This window comes from Syngnathus leptorhynchus, chromosome 13 (genome assembly GCF_054491065.1).
Source record: "Syngnathus leptorhynchus isolate UIUO chromosome 13, UIUO_Slep, whole genome shotgun sequence".
In the NCBI taxonomy this organism is placed as follows: Eukaryota; Metazoa; Chordata; class Actinopteri; order Syngnathiformes; family Syngnathidae; genus Syngnathus; species Syngnathus leptorhynchus.
In genome coordinates this window covers 4,633,624-4,650,660 of record NC_141207.1, presented here as the reverse complement: position 1 = coordinate 4,650,660, position 17,037 = coordinate 4,633,624, and the positions used below count along the sequence as shown (strand labels likewise).

The 17,037-nt window shown below is 41.6% G+C and overlaps 2 protein-coding genes across 2 annotated transcripts; both read right to left on the bottom strand.

The window, feature by feature from the left end:
• Positions 1-6,286: 6,286 nt before the first annotated feature.
• On the bottom strand, positions 6,287-10,704 carry timm44 (translocase of inner mitochondrial membrane 44 homolog (yeast)). The gene is made up of 13 exons (XM_085927956.1): positions 10,637-10,704; positions 10,180-10,284; positions 9,871-10,074; positions 9,702-9,782; positions 9,434-9,583; positions 9,220-9,356; positions 9,006-9,091; positions 8,432-8,524; positions 8,089-8,213; positions 7,955-8,005; positions 7,780-7,869; positions 7,524-7,634; positions 6,287-6,977 (listed from the first exon to the last, which is right to left on the bottom strand). Exons 1-13 carry the CDS (start codon positions 10,664-10,666, stop codon positions 6,858-6,860), a joined length of 1,383 nt encoding a protein of 460 aa, XP_085784082.1. The 5' UTR covers positions 10,667-10,704; the 3' UTR covers positions 6,287-6,857.
• A 277-nt stretch (positions 10,705-10,981) lies between these two features.
• On the bottom strand, positions 10,982-17,002 carry hnrnpm (heterogeneous nuclear ribonucleoprotein M). The gene is made up of 16 exons (XM_085928528.1): positions 16,789-17,002; positions 16,103-16,284; positions 14,637-14,689; positions 13,966-13,973; positions 13,781-13,874; positions 13,471-13,701; positions 13,246-13,399; positions 13,093-13,142; positions 12,964-13,021; positions 12,745-12,849; positions 12,617-12,661; positions 12,455-12,532; positions 12,280-12,375; positions 11,599-12,188; positions 11,467-11,518; positions 10,982-11,357 (listed from the first exon to the last, which is right to left on the bottom strand). The coding sequence occupies exons 1-16, from the start codon at positions 16,878-16,880 to the stop codon at positions 11,194-11,196; spliced, it is 2,052 nt and encodes a 683-aa protein (XP_085784654.1). The 5' UTR covers positions 16,881-17,002; the 3' UTR covers positions 10,982-11,193.
• Between the last annotated feature and the right edge of the window lie 35 nt (positions 17,003-17,037).

Sequence of the window (17,037 nt, the reverse complement as noted above, 5' to 3'; positions counted from 1 at the left end):
TGGACACGACAAAAGAATTAAAAAACGTCTTGATATACATAAGAGCTGCCATATACTATAATCAACACATATTTATTAAAAAAAAAAACAACTTCTGATTGTCAACCACAGCCAATAACATATTATTTCTAATTAGGGATGTTTGATATGTCTTATTTTCAGACCGATAACAGTATTCAATTCTCGAATAGTCACTAATACTGATACCAAGTACCGATACTTTTGATTTAACAAAAAAAAAACAAAAAAAAACAACAACAGGTCATTTTAAGTAATAGTAAATATCCTGTACGTAGCAATTTTACTGTATTTTCCGGACTAGTCGAGTGTAGCTATGGGTTTTTCATAAATTTTATGATATTGTAAGATTTGTACATATCTTATATATGGAAATTAAACATTAAAACACCTGCGACTTATAGTCCAGTGCGGTATATGTGAACAGAACTGGATTCTCCCCTAATTTTACCTGGTGCGGCTTACAGTCCAGAAATTACAGTACTTAAATTTATCGACCGCTGGTTTAAGTACCAATACCTTTAGAATTTAGATTTTTATTGTGACCTTTAAATGTCCTTTTTAGAATACAAAAATCATGGGATCAAGCTAACTTTAGTGGAAAAAGTATAGACTCGTTTCTAGCTCATTTCAAGAGTACTTAACTGCTGCTTATCACAGGTCATCAAAATTCCTGCGTAGCTTAATGAAGCTTAACGAAAAGATGCTGTTTAATGATTACTGCACAAGATGTAGAATTTTATTAAGGGCATAAATGGCATAAGATGAAAATTTATGATTATTTTCTCTGCTAAAGCAGTTGTTTGCAGCGATTTATTTATTTATTTATTTATATTTTACCTGTGAGAATTATTGCTGTTTGTTTATTATGATTATTTGCATGTTGTTTTTTTCTCATGAGAGGCATAGGTGAGCTGTAGACTATTCCAGTTGACTTTATACGAGAAGCGGGCTCGACCTCATTATGTATAGACAAACGCTTATTGGCACTCACATTTATAGACAATTTAGATTCTTCGCTTGCTGTTATATGCAAAAGAAAGCAAACCCACACAAGCACAAGGGAGAACATTAGTGTAGAAGTAAAGAGCAAAGGTTCAAATCCAGAACTACCCAACCATGCTGCCCCTTGGGAATAAATACAATTTTTTTTAATGACTCCTCCCCCACTGCTATTTACAGCACTGCACACTTGCCGTGGTTACTTTGCCCTCACTCTCATCTCTAATGTTCCCAGCTCAGTTTTTATTCATCCATGTTATGAGTCCTCATCTTCCCCCCCCCTTGTCCTTATTCTCGTTCCGCCTTCTGCTTCCATTCATGAATCAACTTACCTCCTCTACCATTCTGACCCTGACCTTAATAACTATTGATGAGAGGAAGGAACTATTCATTCGCAAGCTCATCTACACTACCTGTTATACTTATGTGCGAACACGAGCACAGTTAAGCACAGCTAATCAGTCCCAACACAAATCTATGGATTTGCGTTCTGACCTGTAATTTCTCAGGAGACTCCCAGAAGATTCCTTTTTCATAATTAACAACAATTTTCTAATGCACACAAGCCCCAGTGACCGATAGGGCTTGGTACTAGCGTGGAAAGTTAATCTAACAGTGCCTTCATCATCATTAGGCTTATTGATAGGCAGTAGCGAGCAGAGAGCTAAGTAGAGCAGCAGGATACAACCTGTAACCCACCCGGCTTATCCTTAGGCCCCCCCCAAGTCCCAACTTGATTCTGGCCTATGGATTAAACGCCATTGTGGCTCAGGTCAGCTGTCTCATTTGCACACAGGATTCAAGACCTCCATTAAGGCTTACACAATGCTCAGCAAAGACCAGTACTGGCTTGTAGTACTCAATTAGAAGTCAACAAAGGATCAGGACCTTTTTTTTTGTTAGAGCTCTTATATACATGCTTCTCCTGCTGTGATAAATGTCTCTCCCTATTTTTCTCTGTCCGCCTGTGTGGGCCCAACTGTGGGCCAAAAAGTTAATGGCCTTGTTTGACACTCTTCCAGGCGACTTATGAAGCAGTGAGTGTCTGCAGAGGAGCTCCACGTGTATTTACAGCCAGCCATGCTCCCATCATGCCAGTGTACTCAGAATTGGGCACTGGGGTCACTAAATCTTACGACATATCAGACCTCTGGACGGGAAAGGTAAACACAGCCCCAACTGCTCGGGGGGGGCAGAGACAGAAGCCGATCAATAGAAACAACATTTGCATCCATTGTTTTGCCTCCTCTCGGCAGAATCACTTTTCTCATAAAGGATCTGCTCCCTGCAATTAGAATGAGCAAGCTGACGGCGTCACGAGTTTGGAGAGAGGATTTGATTTGAGATACACAGGAGTGACGATAATGGGAGTGAAATAGAGACAAATTGTGTCCCTCGGGGGAAAAAAAAATATTTGAAATGGTCAAAAAGAAAAAAAAGTTACCATTCTGTAGAATTACGCATAATAATAATAATAATAATAATAATAATAATGTGGTCCTATCTTGTACCCCTAGAATGTTTAAGACACCACCTGTCGGGCTGACTTCAAACCCACAACGGCGCAAACATCCATTTTGTAATTTCATTTGTCCAAAAGAAGGAAGATACCAAATACCAAAAGAAGGAAAATTCTACTCATCTACAGGAGGGATTAGTGAAGTGAAGTTAGTAGTGACACTGCAAACTAGTAGTGTAGAAATGAAGTTCTTCTGTAAATATTGTTTGTTGTTGTTGTTGTTGTTGCCTAATTTGCACCCGACTATGCTTTCTCCACATACTCAATGCAAATGTAGTTTATTTATTATAGTTACTACCATACATTATTCCTGCTTGTGTCTTTGTGACAGTAATCATGGTGGAAAATTGGATGTCAAATGTGAATAGAAACCCCACCGAGATGTGACAATTTGATGACCTGTCTAGTGAGCAGTCTGTCTGCTTCAACGCATGCAAAGCCACACACAGTGACACACGTACCGTAGGAGCCATCATCCAACATTTGCACTGTAATGTGATTCCTGGGAGTCGCAGCACGTCTTCCACGTCTCAGCAGCCCGTGGACGTGCATGGTGGGACAGACACTGTGTAGATCAGAGTACACTCAGAGCCTATTACTGCATGAGCACCACTTCCAGCCCTGCATAAATTAAATACCAGCTTTGCCACTTGTCTACAATGCTGAGGTTTCTCTATTGAAGCTGCCTCTTCTCTCGTTCCGCGGCATTTTTTTTTATTAAAAGTGAGGTCGTTTCTGTTAATAACCTTCTCTCTGATATCACTGGCAGATCTTATGGGACCTCAGCGATGAACAAAAATGAGATAAGAACATATGACTTTTCATGGAAAACAACAGCTATTGAATATTATTAGATGGTGAACATGGCTACACTTGCAATAACAACGGAAGACTTTATGAAAAAGATGAAATAGATAGGCTTTGGTAAAATCAAATAAAAGTGTCTCAGCAAATGGTGGGAAAAGCTTCATATGCAGCAGTGTTTCTCGATCTTTCATGAATTTTATTACAAAAAACACATGGCACACCAGCAAATAAATTAAATAAAAAGTACTGAAATAATGCGGATTAATTTAATGAGTTATTTTCTGATAAGAAATGAAATCTGATTGAACACAAACTGACTTGGTCTGAATAGCAACAAGTGGATAAGTTCATTATTTGTTCTGTCTCTACATCACTACATTGACAGATGATTTTTATTTTATTTTTTTAATTTGGGACACATTTGGTAAGCCTATTTCCCTGTGATGACAATAGTGTCGTCTCCCAAATCGGGAATTACTGATGTGAATTCATTACAGTTTTGAGGGACAAAAAAAAAATGAAAACAGCTATCTAAGGTTGCACAAAACTTTTCTTGATCTGAAAACCCCTGTCGTGCATGACACCGTCTTAATGCAAGATCGGCAAACATGAAAGGATTAACACTTTGGCCTCTTTGTGACACCAAAAGGAGCAGCCTCAACAAGAAAAGACATTCCCATGAGAAAATACAGAAATTCTTTTCTGACCCAGTGCTTTGACAGAAGTGCACTTTTTCTGGTGTGTGTGTGTGTGTGTCATGTTGGCACAGGGCCTCTGTGCACTGCCAAATCTGGGTCAGATAGAGCACCCACGCGTAAAAAAAAAAAAAAAAAAACACCCACGCGTACATCTGTGACCTTCATCAAGCTCTTTCCAAAACTTCCCATCTATCAGAATCATTGTAGCAGTTTGAAATCACTTGAACTCAGATCGAGTACATAAGCAGCTACGCCAAATAAATTCTCATTATCAGTAACAGTCCATGCAAAAGACAATTTGTTTGGGGAAAAGGAGAGATAATGAGGACATATCAAGAAAAAGGAGCTTCAATCTCAGTTAAATTATCCCAAAGGAGGCCGAGCGTCAGGGGAACAGACTAAAATGACAGCAGATGAAAATGAGGCCAGCTGGTTAAAACATGTATCAAGTATCATTTTGGGATAGAAAATAACGAATGTCATGTTAGGGACATGGCACAAAATATCATCAATGGAGCTTTTCACATTCAAAGTACTTTCTTTCATACTGAAGCTTCAATATGTTTGATGGTCCTTTTTTCCTTCTTTGCATTTTGTATTTTCCAAGCTGGTGTCACTCAGCCTGTCATCCCTGCTTGCATCTGCCAACTTGGATTCCAGGCCTCAGCATGACGTCTGCACTCAGCCGTCAAGTGAGAGAGTCAACGTGACACTTGTGTCCCACTTCCATGGGACACGACCCAGCGTCAACCCTCCATGGAGTCATGTATGCAAACCCCCGATTGTCTCTTACAGTCCACCATCATGAAGGGGGGGGGGACCATATCCTTCCATTTGCATTATTCAGCTAAATCCAGCTCCTCTTTACATTTTTAAAATCCTTCAAATTATACTTACAGAGACTGCCACACACACACACACACACACACACACACACACACACACACACACACACACACACACACACACACACACACACACACACACACACACACACACACGTTTGTGTCAGCTAGTTTCTTGTTCAATGCATCTCTAATCAGATCAAGTTGACCAATCTCCAGTGTGTGCATCCTCCGGGGTTGCTCCTGTGAATATCAGAGAGTAGAGATTGTGGTGGTCGAGTTGGGTGGAGGGTGGGGGGGGGGCATTTAGAGCAATGAGCACTACATTGAAGATGCAACCTCAGCACAGCTCAGCAACAAGGAGGATCCATCATGAAGGGACGGTCTCGGGAGCGGGGGAGATGCTGGTCCTCCACCCACACAGAGCTGTATGAGCAAGCACGTTTGAAGGCCTCCTCCTCAAAACTCACACTCAAGGCTTCTGTAATCAATGGAATATGTGCAAATGTATGCAATGTTGCTTCGTGCTCTCCTGGCTACCGTCGGGACTTGGTTGTCAGATAGCTGCCTCAAGCCATGAACTATGTGAGCCATGCATACGCACCTGAACTCAACTGAGATGCACGGCCTCACAGCTTGAATAAAGAGCAGCTCTTTTCCTCAGGGGGGGGGGGGGGGGGGGGGTCAGGCCTCATCTTAACGCACTGTTCCGTGAATACAAACACGCAATCTTTGAATATATAGCAGTGACAGTTATAGTAGATATTTACACAGGTGTGATTATGCTTAACATTGAAGCAGTTACACATCACTGATTGACTTTCATTTCTAATCTAACATTTTATTTTTTCCAGTCATCATATTAAAACTACTGATCCAATGGACTATGTAAATACTCTACCATGGCTTTTAAATTTTCTAAAAAAATGCCGTTTAGTCCACAAAATTGATTTAAAAAAAATAAGGATGCTTAAAATTAGTCCACAAAATAAGTCATTAGAATTTGAGTTACATAGTTTTTCCCAGAAACTCTCGTTGTATAACCTTTATGTACGGGGTGCAACGAAGAGGATTTCTTTTTTTTGAATTGCTAACATACATCTAAGAACAAAACACTTAGCCTCGACAATGTTTTTCGTTGATGCAATCACATTGAGCAAAACAATCTGGTACAAATTCCACCCCATTAATGTTATAGAACGAAGGCACTTTAGGGTCAAGCTAATTCTAATACAAACTTCATTTAAAGCAAAAAGGAAATCATTTAAAAATATGTTGCCACTGATCACTATTTCCTGCCAAAGATAATTATCAATGTGAATGTTTGGTGGTGTTTTAATGACTTCACACTGCAACTCAGCATTTAGATCCAAAGGAAGCAACACATCAGCTTGCACAATTTAGACTGAATTTTAATCTAAAAATAATGACTTGTGTGCAGACATTGTTAACACCCAGGAAGGAAACCATAAAAATTGCTTGGACTGTACATTTGATTCTAACAACATGACATTTATTTCCAAAAATATCTACTAGAGTGTGTGTGTGGATGGGGCGGGGGCTTATCTTTATTTTTCAGAATAAATATGGATTTTTTTAGTTTGACAATGGCAATGGATGATTATCATACAAACAAGGAATCGGGGTGAGATACCCAGCCATAATGGCAAATAACAAATACTGGGGGAAAAATTGTGGCATGTTTTTTTTTTTTTGGTATTGGTTTCCACATATTACCTGAACTGAGAATTTCAGACTTGGTTTCCGGTGAATGAGCAGTTTTGATACTCTACCGCCCCCTTGTGTGAGACATAAAAAAACACCATTATGAAGCAGAAACATTTTCTGCATTGAGCTGGCTCTCAGTTTGCCCCCCCCCCCCCCCCCCATTTGATTACACAGTGTTCAGATAGAGGATGTTCACTCCTCCGGGTGGACGAGTGTTGCTTCTGCAGATGTCAAAGAGTCTTAAAGGATCTGTTCGGTGCTTGAGGCAGAGATGTCAAGTAGTCTCCAGGCAGCATGCGGGTTGAGCTCCTCTTGGTCTCGACAGAGGGCCCACACGTACATCATCCTCAGAACTTTATCCTAGCGAGAGAGAAAACCAGAATGGGATGGAACATTATTAGGTAGCCCTGGACGATCTAATTGAGTAATTACACAACATGAGGGGCATAATATTAGATTGTTTATTACAAACAATATAATAAACTATAATTATGACTCCCGATCCATTCCTTTTGCTCAGAATAATTATACTGGCCTGATGTGAACCATGTTGAGGATGATAAACATCCCCAATGTGAGACATTCAATAAGTGATGAATTGTGAGTGGTAGTCTTTCTTGAATGGATGCCCTGTGCTCCATAAAAGCACCGCATGTCCCTGAGGCACTAGAATAGACAATTGAGCTGATTTACAGCTCATGAAGTAGTTGTTGTTGAGGGTTATGGGTATAAATAACTGCAACTAAAAGCGTCACAATTGGCCAATTTATGTCCCCTGTGAGTACACATTTATCATTTGGCACCAAATGTAGTAATAGTCATGTCAAAAGTATCAATCATTTATATGAAACATACTAATATATCATCTGACCTTGAAAAAAAAAAAAAAGTGTGTATGTCACTTACAGGGTCACCTTCCACTACTTCTCCTTTGGTATTTTGTATTACCATCACTAATTGAGCTTGGAAGGTGATGATCAATACGGGACCCTGATCCATCATCTTCCCCATGGCCAGCTGTAGAAGAGGACACACACACACGACACGACACGACAAAGTGAGTCAACCATCTGTCAGAGGGCCGCCACTAGAGACGGCTTCCTTGCAAGCTGCCGTTTGTTTCACATCTTCTACTTTTGGTGAAATGTTGGCAGAACCTCACATCAATGCTGTCGATGTCCAGGATCTTTGAGTGGAATTGAAATCCCATGGCTTTGGCCTGTTGGATCGGGTGTGCTAGTTGACTGTAGGTCTGCATGTGATTTGGAGGAACCAGCAGCAAAAGTTAAACCAAAACTTCACATTCATAACCACTGAGTGTGCAAGACAGATTTTACCGCTTCATAACACCAGTCCTTCAACACCTCCAGCTCCCCTCTGATCATCGCCTGGATGAACAAAGAACAAGATTTATGTGTTTGACTGAATTGAACAAAACTCCACAATTACACTTTCGCCGATTACTGTATACCTCGAGAACATTAGGGATGATGTCACGTTCGCACTGCTTGAGGAAAGAATCTTTGTCAAAGGACGGGTCCGACTTCAAGATTTCCGTCAGTACCTCAGACATTTCCGTCTTGGAGAAAAGTCCACCTGGATGTGCGTGATGATGGAACACAATAAAGGATTTAGAAGCAAACAACAGCAGACTGGTGAACATGTACTAAAATTCCTGAATAATTATGCAGACTTTAACAACTACACAAAAGGATTTTTTTTTTTTTTAATCAGCAGTTCTACTGTTGTCTTTTTTTTTTTTTTTTATCGGCTTGAACGAATCTGACAGTATGACAGACTATTGGATCACACACCTATGAGGTCGGTCATTTTGTCAGTGACTGCCCGCGATGCTCTGATGAAAGCGTTGTCACTTTCGTCATACTTCATCTTCATTTCAAAGAACCCTGAAGAGAGAAAAGACGAGCGTATAATTAGAAATGTATGAATCAGGTTAAACGTAAATATGGGACTTCCCATAGTTCCTGTTCAAATGCCAGGTTTTGCACAAAAAAAAATTAGACCAAGAAAAATTCTTTTATAATCTTTTCCACCATGAATGTGATCTATAACTCACTTGAAAGGAAATGACATTTTTCCAAAGATAAGTCAAATTAAACTGGGATACTTCAGGCATAAATTAAAGTGCCTTTGATAAAACCCCAGATAAAGTTCAGCTCTTCTAGTCGTTCCTGACATTTTTGTCGTCACGTCCTTCAGCGTGGCTTGCAAAGAGCGTGTACAACAGCAGATGCTAAAAATATGTCAGGAGAAGAGTACGGAAGAATTTCCAAGCCATTAAAAATAGTTATTGCCTGTTACAATGATTTACCTTGGTCTTGCTTGTTTTTTATCACAAAAAAAAACAGCAACATTTTTTCCACTTACTATTGAAGACCGCATTATTGTCTTTAAAGTCCTTCCACTGCTGGTACCATTTGGAGTCCTTGTGAAGCACCATACCCATGGCTTCCCTAAAGAACAACACACACAAAAAAATAGGAATCTTCTCACTGTGTTTAATTAAACACGCTGGTCTGGAGAGGAGAACGTGGCCCCTCTCAGCATGAGAGTAAAGCAGGTGGGCCACTCACTCACGTACTCATTGGCTTCAAAGACCTTGTTGCCTTCTGATGACCCCTTTGAGGAAAATTCGGTCCTCTTCCTGAGCCGAGGTGGGGGCCGGTATGGGCCAGTGTGGCCCAGATCACCGATCTCTTTCTTTACACTCTCCATACCCTGAAAACATGTAGACAAAGTAACTGGTGAAATTCTCAACATTTGCAGATGTTCGCAGAGCATCACCGGATTCAAACCTGTGATATAGCTTTGAATGCGCCGGTCTTTCCCAACATCTCTCCACTCTTAGAGACGCTCTCTGCTGATGTCTTTGCCGTCTTGGCAGCCTCTTCCATTCCCTCTTTGATTTTCTTTCCAATTTCTGTACGACTGACCTCCTCCAGCCCCTACTCATCAAAAAAAAAAAAAAGAAACCACACACACACACAAATAAAACGGCCATCTTGAGCCAAATATTAATTGTAAGACCATAAACAGAGTGAGTGAGATACTTTTGACATTTACCTCCTTTACTGTGTCTGAGAGGGTCCCCAACTTCTTTTTGAGTACCTCAGAAGTCTTTACTGTTTCAGACTCAATTGTTTTCTAGGAAAATTATTTAAAAAAATACCAAACTCAACCAAATGGATTACATAAATGGGCACAAATGCAATAAGTGTGATCAGATACTAACGTATTTCCGACGCGCTTGCCTCAATGCTTCAGACTCTTCAAGTCTTTTTGCCTCGTCCCGGAACTTTTTGATGTTTTCTTTCATTTCCTTGTTTTTGCTCATCTCCTGCTTCAAGTTATCCAGGAATTCACCGAAGAAGCCTTTTCTTCCTCCGCCCCTCTCCCCTGACATATATCTAGCCTGGAGAAGTGAGGACTGAGGGACCTTTAGATATAGTAGAGACATAACATAGGAATTAAATAAATATAAGACAGTAGGACAGTTTTGCAGTCTTGTTAGAGGCTACACGTGTCATTTGGGGACTCCTACCTGAGAAGTCCTTGTGAGAACGCTCCGTATTCTGAAGACATTTGCTCTGTTGTGCAGCAGCAGGAAGGATGAAGGGAATGCCAAAGAGTATTTTTTCAAACATACCTGATGACAATAGCCAACATTTTATTTATACAACACTAATCGCATGATAAATATACATTGGTAATATTGCATTGGAGCACAATAGTTTAGAACATGAGTTTGTGTGTATTTAACAGTTTAGTCCGGAGTGTATTTTGACTACAGTGTGGTACAATGACGGCGGAACAAGTAGCGAGTTGAGTTGACATTCTGGTTACAGTCCACACAGCGTCTAATCGAAGAAGAAATATGACAAGCTACAGGCAAACTGGTTAACAGACGCACGCGACCTATGTAAGTCGCAACAACGAAGATTCGGCAATACTTTTGAATTACAAGTGTCCATTGAACGCCAAATGCCCCAAACCCTCACCTGATAACACTGACACAAGGGGGCCGCCATCTTGAATCTGTGGACTGTTGACCTTCTTCCGGTATCGAGGAGAGCGGTCACGCAACTTGGGGAGGAGCTTCGGTTTTCATTGGCTAACTTGCACTGGGGGCGTGGTTTGGTTTGCGAGTTCCGACGGTCCTGCACTGTGTTGGAATGTTGCACATGATTGCGTGACTTTTCTCAATCCTCCCCGATTCCAAATACAAATTTCTAAACTAAGTAAACAAAGGTATAAATGCGCTTATCCTCACTAGGTTCACAGCTATCAGTGGGGGGAAAAACATTCAGAAATATTTGTGTGAAAAGCAAAGAGAAAAACAGGGAAAGATTAATGGTTTGAGTTTATTATCAAAACACCTTGTGATACAAAGTGGTCAAAGTAATCATGGCAGAAAAAATGGCTTTAACAAACTAAAAACATCTTTTACAAACTAAAATCAGTCTACTAAAACAATATCACAATAACAAATGCCAAACCAATAGAATATGAAAAGAGTGTGTGGCATATTTAGACAATAGTGTAATTGTAGAACAATCTATGCATTTCTGTCAATTCTAACATCGATTTCTCTTCCATTCAGACGATAGCCATTCATGGTACGACAAGCACGATCGGCGGTCTCAGGGTTGTCAAAGCGAACCACACCACAGCCCTTGGACTTGCCATTCTCCATCTTGATATCAGCATACTGCACCATGCCTGCAAAGAAATGCACAGGGGGGGGAAAAAAATAAAAAAATCAGACCAAAACGCATAAAATACGGAATGAATTATAAACAATGATGTGTTTAACCATTATCAACCTTACCACACGTATTGAAGGTATCCTTCAGCATCTTCCATGTGAAGTCAAATGGCAGCTGCAAAAGTAAATGGCAAAGTTAATCATATGAATAAGTCTCTGTAGTGGCACTAACCCTCCAAAAGATGAGAAACGTACATTGCGGACAAAGATCTGGCATCCCTTTCGGATATTTCCCACTCCACTTCCAGAGCCTCCCGCTCCAGTTCCTCCAAAGGAATTTCCACCGAAGCCACGATCCAAATCAGAAGTACGATCAAACTGACCGCCAACGTTGCCGGAGCCCATCCGGTCCATTCCAGAGTTCATACGATCGAGGCCACCGGACTGAAAGCGATCGAGACCTCCGGTAGAGCCCATGCGGTCAAAATTGCTGGACATCCGGTCAAGCCCGGTGTTGCCCATGCGATCCATGGTCATAGGGGTGCCAAATTCCAGATTAGAGCCCATGCGATCCAAATTGGATGGGCCCAAGCGGTCGAAACCAGTTGGGCCGAGTCGATCCAGACTGGAGCTCATACGGTCGAGGCCACCTCCGAGCCTGTCGATATTGGGCCCCAGTCGGTCCATTCCGGAACCCAGGCGATCAAAGCCAGAGCCCATCCTATCCAGGTCAGGCACCCGGTCAATCCTATCCATGCCCATCCGATCCATCCCTCCAATGCGATCCATGTTTGTTCCTAGACGGTCCATCCCAGAATTCATGCGGTCTATACCCATGGCGTTTCCTACATATGGGAGAAGAGTCAAAATAGAAAAGACTTACATGTGCAGTCTGGTACGGCTTTGGAAGTCCATTCAGAGAACATTGGCCCATACCTCTATCGAAGGAATCTCCAAAATTATTGCGAGCCATGCCCATTTCATTTCGACCAAATTCCCGGTCAAACCCACCACCGATTCCTCGGTCCATCTCTAAAAATCGCAAGAGATGCAACAATTGGATCTCAAGCAAGCCGTACAGTTAAGAGTTCAATCTATCAACACTGCTTACCGTTTATTCTGCCCATTCCAGCAGAGCCAAAGCGATCCATGTTGTTCACTCCTCCTCCAAAGTTGTCCATTCCTAAATCTTAGACCACACAATAGCACACAAGCCCTGGAACATGAACATCATGAAATCCTGTAAAGAAATCTTTGGGGTTGTGGGACACACCTCCCATCCGGTTCGCCATGTTGCCATAGCCCATTCCATCCATTCCTAAGTGAGAAGACAGGGGAACAATGAGTATCCAGATGTAGCCTTGCTCTCTTTTAAAGAAGAACTTGGTAGTAATTAACAACCTCCGATGCCCATGTTGCCCATTCCTCCGCCGCCTCGGTTCAGTTGGGTAGCATCAATAGGCTGCCCACCAGGCCCCAAACCCAAACCAACACCACTCAGCCCACCTGGAATGGAATAAAAAATAAATAAAAAAAAAAGATTCAGACTTGATCTGACATCAGATTTGATACATTTTTGTTTTTGATATGAATGCTACTGTGGTGCATTTGTTTGCTTACGTGGAAGAGATACACCTCTGTCGGGTGGCCCAAAATCTTTGGGGATGGACTTCTCATCCTAAAAGAGAGAAAAATTGATGAAATCATAGCGCAAATAAGATGTCCCGTCGGGCCACGTGGGCAACATACCAGTTTGACGTGCATGATTCGGTTAAACAACAGCTGTCCGTTCAACATGGCTGCAAAGTCGTTCAGGAAAAGTCATCTACCGGAGGTCTTTTGAGATTTTCCCCAAGAATGATTCAGACGACTAAATGAGAAGTGGCCATTTTGTAAGGATACACACAGCTTGGACCGCTTCGATGGGCATGTCGAAGGTCACGGTGCCCATCCCTCTGCTCTTCCCGTCTTTGTCCTCAAGGATGTCGGCCCTCACCACGATGCCGGCCATGCCGAACACCTCCTTCAGCTTCTTCCAACCCACTTTGTAGTCCAGCTGAAGAAACAGACATAATATTCAATTGTCCATACATTCCTAGTTTTCATCACCATAATATTAAGTCTCACATTTGCAACAAAGACTGTGTTGCCAATTCTGCCCGATTGCAGGCCGTGGATGACCTCGATGGGAATAGTCGGGTTGTTCATCAGGCTAGGAGGGATGTTTATCATGGGGCCATTCGGTCCAGGGCCCATTCTCTCCATATTCATGCGATCCATTCCACCCATTCCACCGTGGGGGCCTCCAACCCCTTGTGCCTTGTTGATTTCCCTTTGAGCAATCATACCATCAGGGTCCTAAGCAAAAATAACCATTGGTGAGCATTTGGGAGAGGAGGGGAGAAGGAGATTAATCACAATCGTTTGGGTGGATTACATCTTTCACTTTCAGGGGACGGCCATTGAGGTTGTGCTTGTTGACCTTCTCCACTGCCTTCCTCATGAGCTCCTCAGTCCTGAACTCAACCACACTAGCAAACCAGAAACAATCTGTTATGGCAATGTCATACAAAGTACACTATTGAAATGTCACATGATTTAAGTAAAAAAAAAGATACTTACGCACAACCCTTTGTTGATTGAAGACCACGGAACAACCCAGAATGAAAAAGTGGATTCAAGTTAGAAAAATCGTAACTAGATTTCACAAGGCCTTTTTATTAAACACAAAGTGAAGATCATGCACATCAAAACATACATTACCACACGCTTAAATCCTCGGCCACAACAGGCGCCACAACTATTCAATTACTTAACAAAACTCTCGGCAATAACACAAAACTTGTGCTTATTTTTGTCTTTCCAACATCCAAAAGAGGAAATCCACAATGAAATTGGATTCCTCAATACAGAGATATTGGAGGTTACTATTCCAGCAAAGAGATTCTACTTTGGAAAAATATTTTGGGATTACACAACCATCATTAGGAACCTTCGACCGCCACTTGCAGACTCATTGGAAGAAATTCCAGCAACCAAATAGGTACGCTTGTGTGTGACTAGGACTATCTCACATCTAAGAGAAAGCTGAAGTCCTTACAGATCATCAACCCAAAAATGACCTCACGTCAAGGACACAAAGGACACGTCTCCGACATGTCACAATCTCATCCACTCCATCACGTTTCGGAGTCTGACAATCGCCCAACGATAAAAAGAGAGACTACAGCTGACAAACACAAGTTTGTCAAGGACAGTTCAAAAATGGTGTATTTGTATGTATTTGCACTTACCCTTGATTTGCCTTCTGCGTCCATTAAGTGTTCCACGTACGTTACCTCACCCACTACAAATCAGATCCCAGACGACACACACCAAGGGAGAGAAGCCGAGAGAACAATTGGGGTTTAGAGTAGAAACAAGAATGGTGGCCGGCGAGCTCAGACCGGCAGTCCCGGCCGAGCCTTCCTCCAGCACCTCTGTCGCGGCACAATATGGTACAGGTCTACAAAAAGCAAACTTTTTCTTAACCAAAAAAATGTACTCCTTAGCCCTGTCCTGTCCTTTTAAAGGATTCTCCCAAAGCACCAGACCAAAGGACTCTGGCTATGCAAAGTTTTCCCATTTGGAAATAAAACACCTACTTGGAGATTGACAAATTGTTTTAGAGAGTATTCAAACCCTGTTCAAAACCATAACTCGCTTCATTGCTAACCTGTGTGCAGAGACACCATCATAAACCTCCGGTCAATGCATAAATATCAAACAGCTGAGTCTGTCTAATCCTATAGAAAATAGCCTACTACCATAACCTCGGCTACAGCGACGATATTTATGAGCACAAGAGTGAGAAAAGGTGATTTCTTAGTGCACCGTTTTATAAAGTACAATTTAGATTTGAGCATCGACCACAGCCTTCACTCCTGATACGGCGCCTAGTCAACAAAAATGGACCAAACCTCTAAAGACAAGGACAGTGTGACGTAAGAAGTTGTTTCATTTTGTAGACCTGTACCCCAAACAATCCCAACACACGTCTTCGATTGGCACAACATGGAGACCTGCTGAGAAAACATTTTGCTTGTCAAGGACACACCTAAAAGAAGAAAATGAGATTTAACTCCACAGTCAGATAAATACCAGTTAGCCCTTCCTAAAGGGTCCTCTATAGGCATTATAAAATATGCTTTTACAAGCTCAGAGATGCTGAATTACTTTAAAAACGTTTTTTTTTTTTAAAAGACAAGGATTGGGGAAAACTCACAATGGTGGACCAGACCAAAATTCATCATGTACATTGGAAAGGGGATTTCCCAGCCCCCTCTAAAAACTTTTCACATTATGTGGGGGCAAATGGACAAGTTTTATTGTCAAGTGAGAGCAAGACAGATTATCTGTCATTTAAGTTAAAATCATCTCAGTTAGCACACGCCGTAAACTATTACTCATTTATAATGCGGCATCAGGAATTAGACTTCTCAAAAACCACTGGACATTTTTTTTTTTACAAAATAATTAACATATGTATCAAATTGAAATGGTCATTCTGACTGACCGACAGCCTCCGTGCAAACCTACTGCAAATCATTAGCTGACCACAAAACTACATTGGGGCCCTTGTTCCAAACAACACAATTTCTCTAAAGAGCATTTGCAACTGGAAAATCCCAACTCTAGTAGTCCAATCAAAGACCCCGAAACTACCACACTCCACTTCGATCATGTGGACTGAATAAACCTCATAATCCAGAACCCTTACCTTTTTCTTTCATCAAGTCTTTAAGAGCTTGCCATTTCACATCATAGGGGATGTTGCTGACAAAAACTCGGTATCTCTTGTTCACATTTCCGTAGGGTTCAAAGCGTCCACCTCCACCTCTCTTCTGGGGCCTCTCCTTCCGGCTCGCATTGGCCTCTTGTTTGACCTTCCCGTTCATGTCTCTGAAAGGGAGAAAGAAAAAAAATCCTTATATAATCCATTACTCAAGTAGATTATGTTAATCTACAGTTAATTTAAGAGGCAATGGTGGTTGATTAAGACAGGTGGATTATTGCTACTGTGAAAACCAGTGACCAAAACGACTGTATTCAAGTTAGCGTGGAAAATATACACAATTGTTATTGAAATAAAAACACAATTTAAAACTTTCTTAATTCATTTTACAGGTTGCTGACGCAGCGTCGATCAGCAGTCCAAAGTAAAATGGCTGCGCGTCCCTAGCGAGTATTTAAATACCGATATAACCAGGAATCAGGCAGACCGAGCTCATTAAAAAAAATATTTAGTGGGACGCCGTCACCGATAACGTCTACGAAAAACTTTTATTTAGCATGATGTTTCCATGATGTCCCAAAATCGTCACAATCGTGTATGCGTTGGTCACCGAGCTAGCTAGTTAGCTTAGCTAGGGCTAACAAAGGAAAGGGTTGAAGCGTGGGCATTACCCTTGTTGCTGCGGCGACTGCTGCTGCTGCTGCTGGACTTGCTGCTGCTCCACAGCTGTGTCCGAAGTATTTTCGGTCTGCTCGTTGGACATCGTGTTTGACAATAGGTTGATTGCAAATGATGAATGCGTTATTCTCTTAAAAATAAGCACACAGACTGCAGTTGACCAAGCGGAAGAGTGCGCAAGACGATCTGAAAATGGCGGAGAAAAGATTCGAGAAGGGCGGATGTAGACGTTTCAAATTATA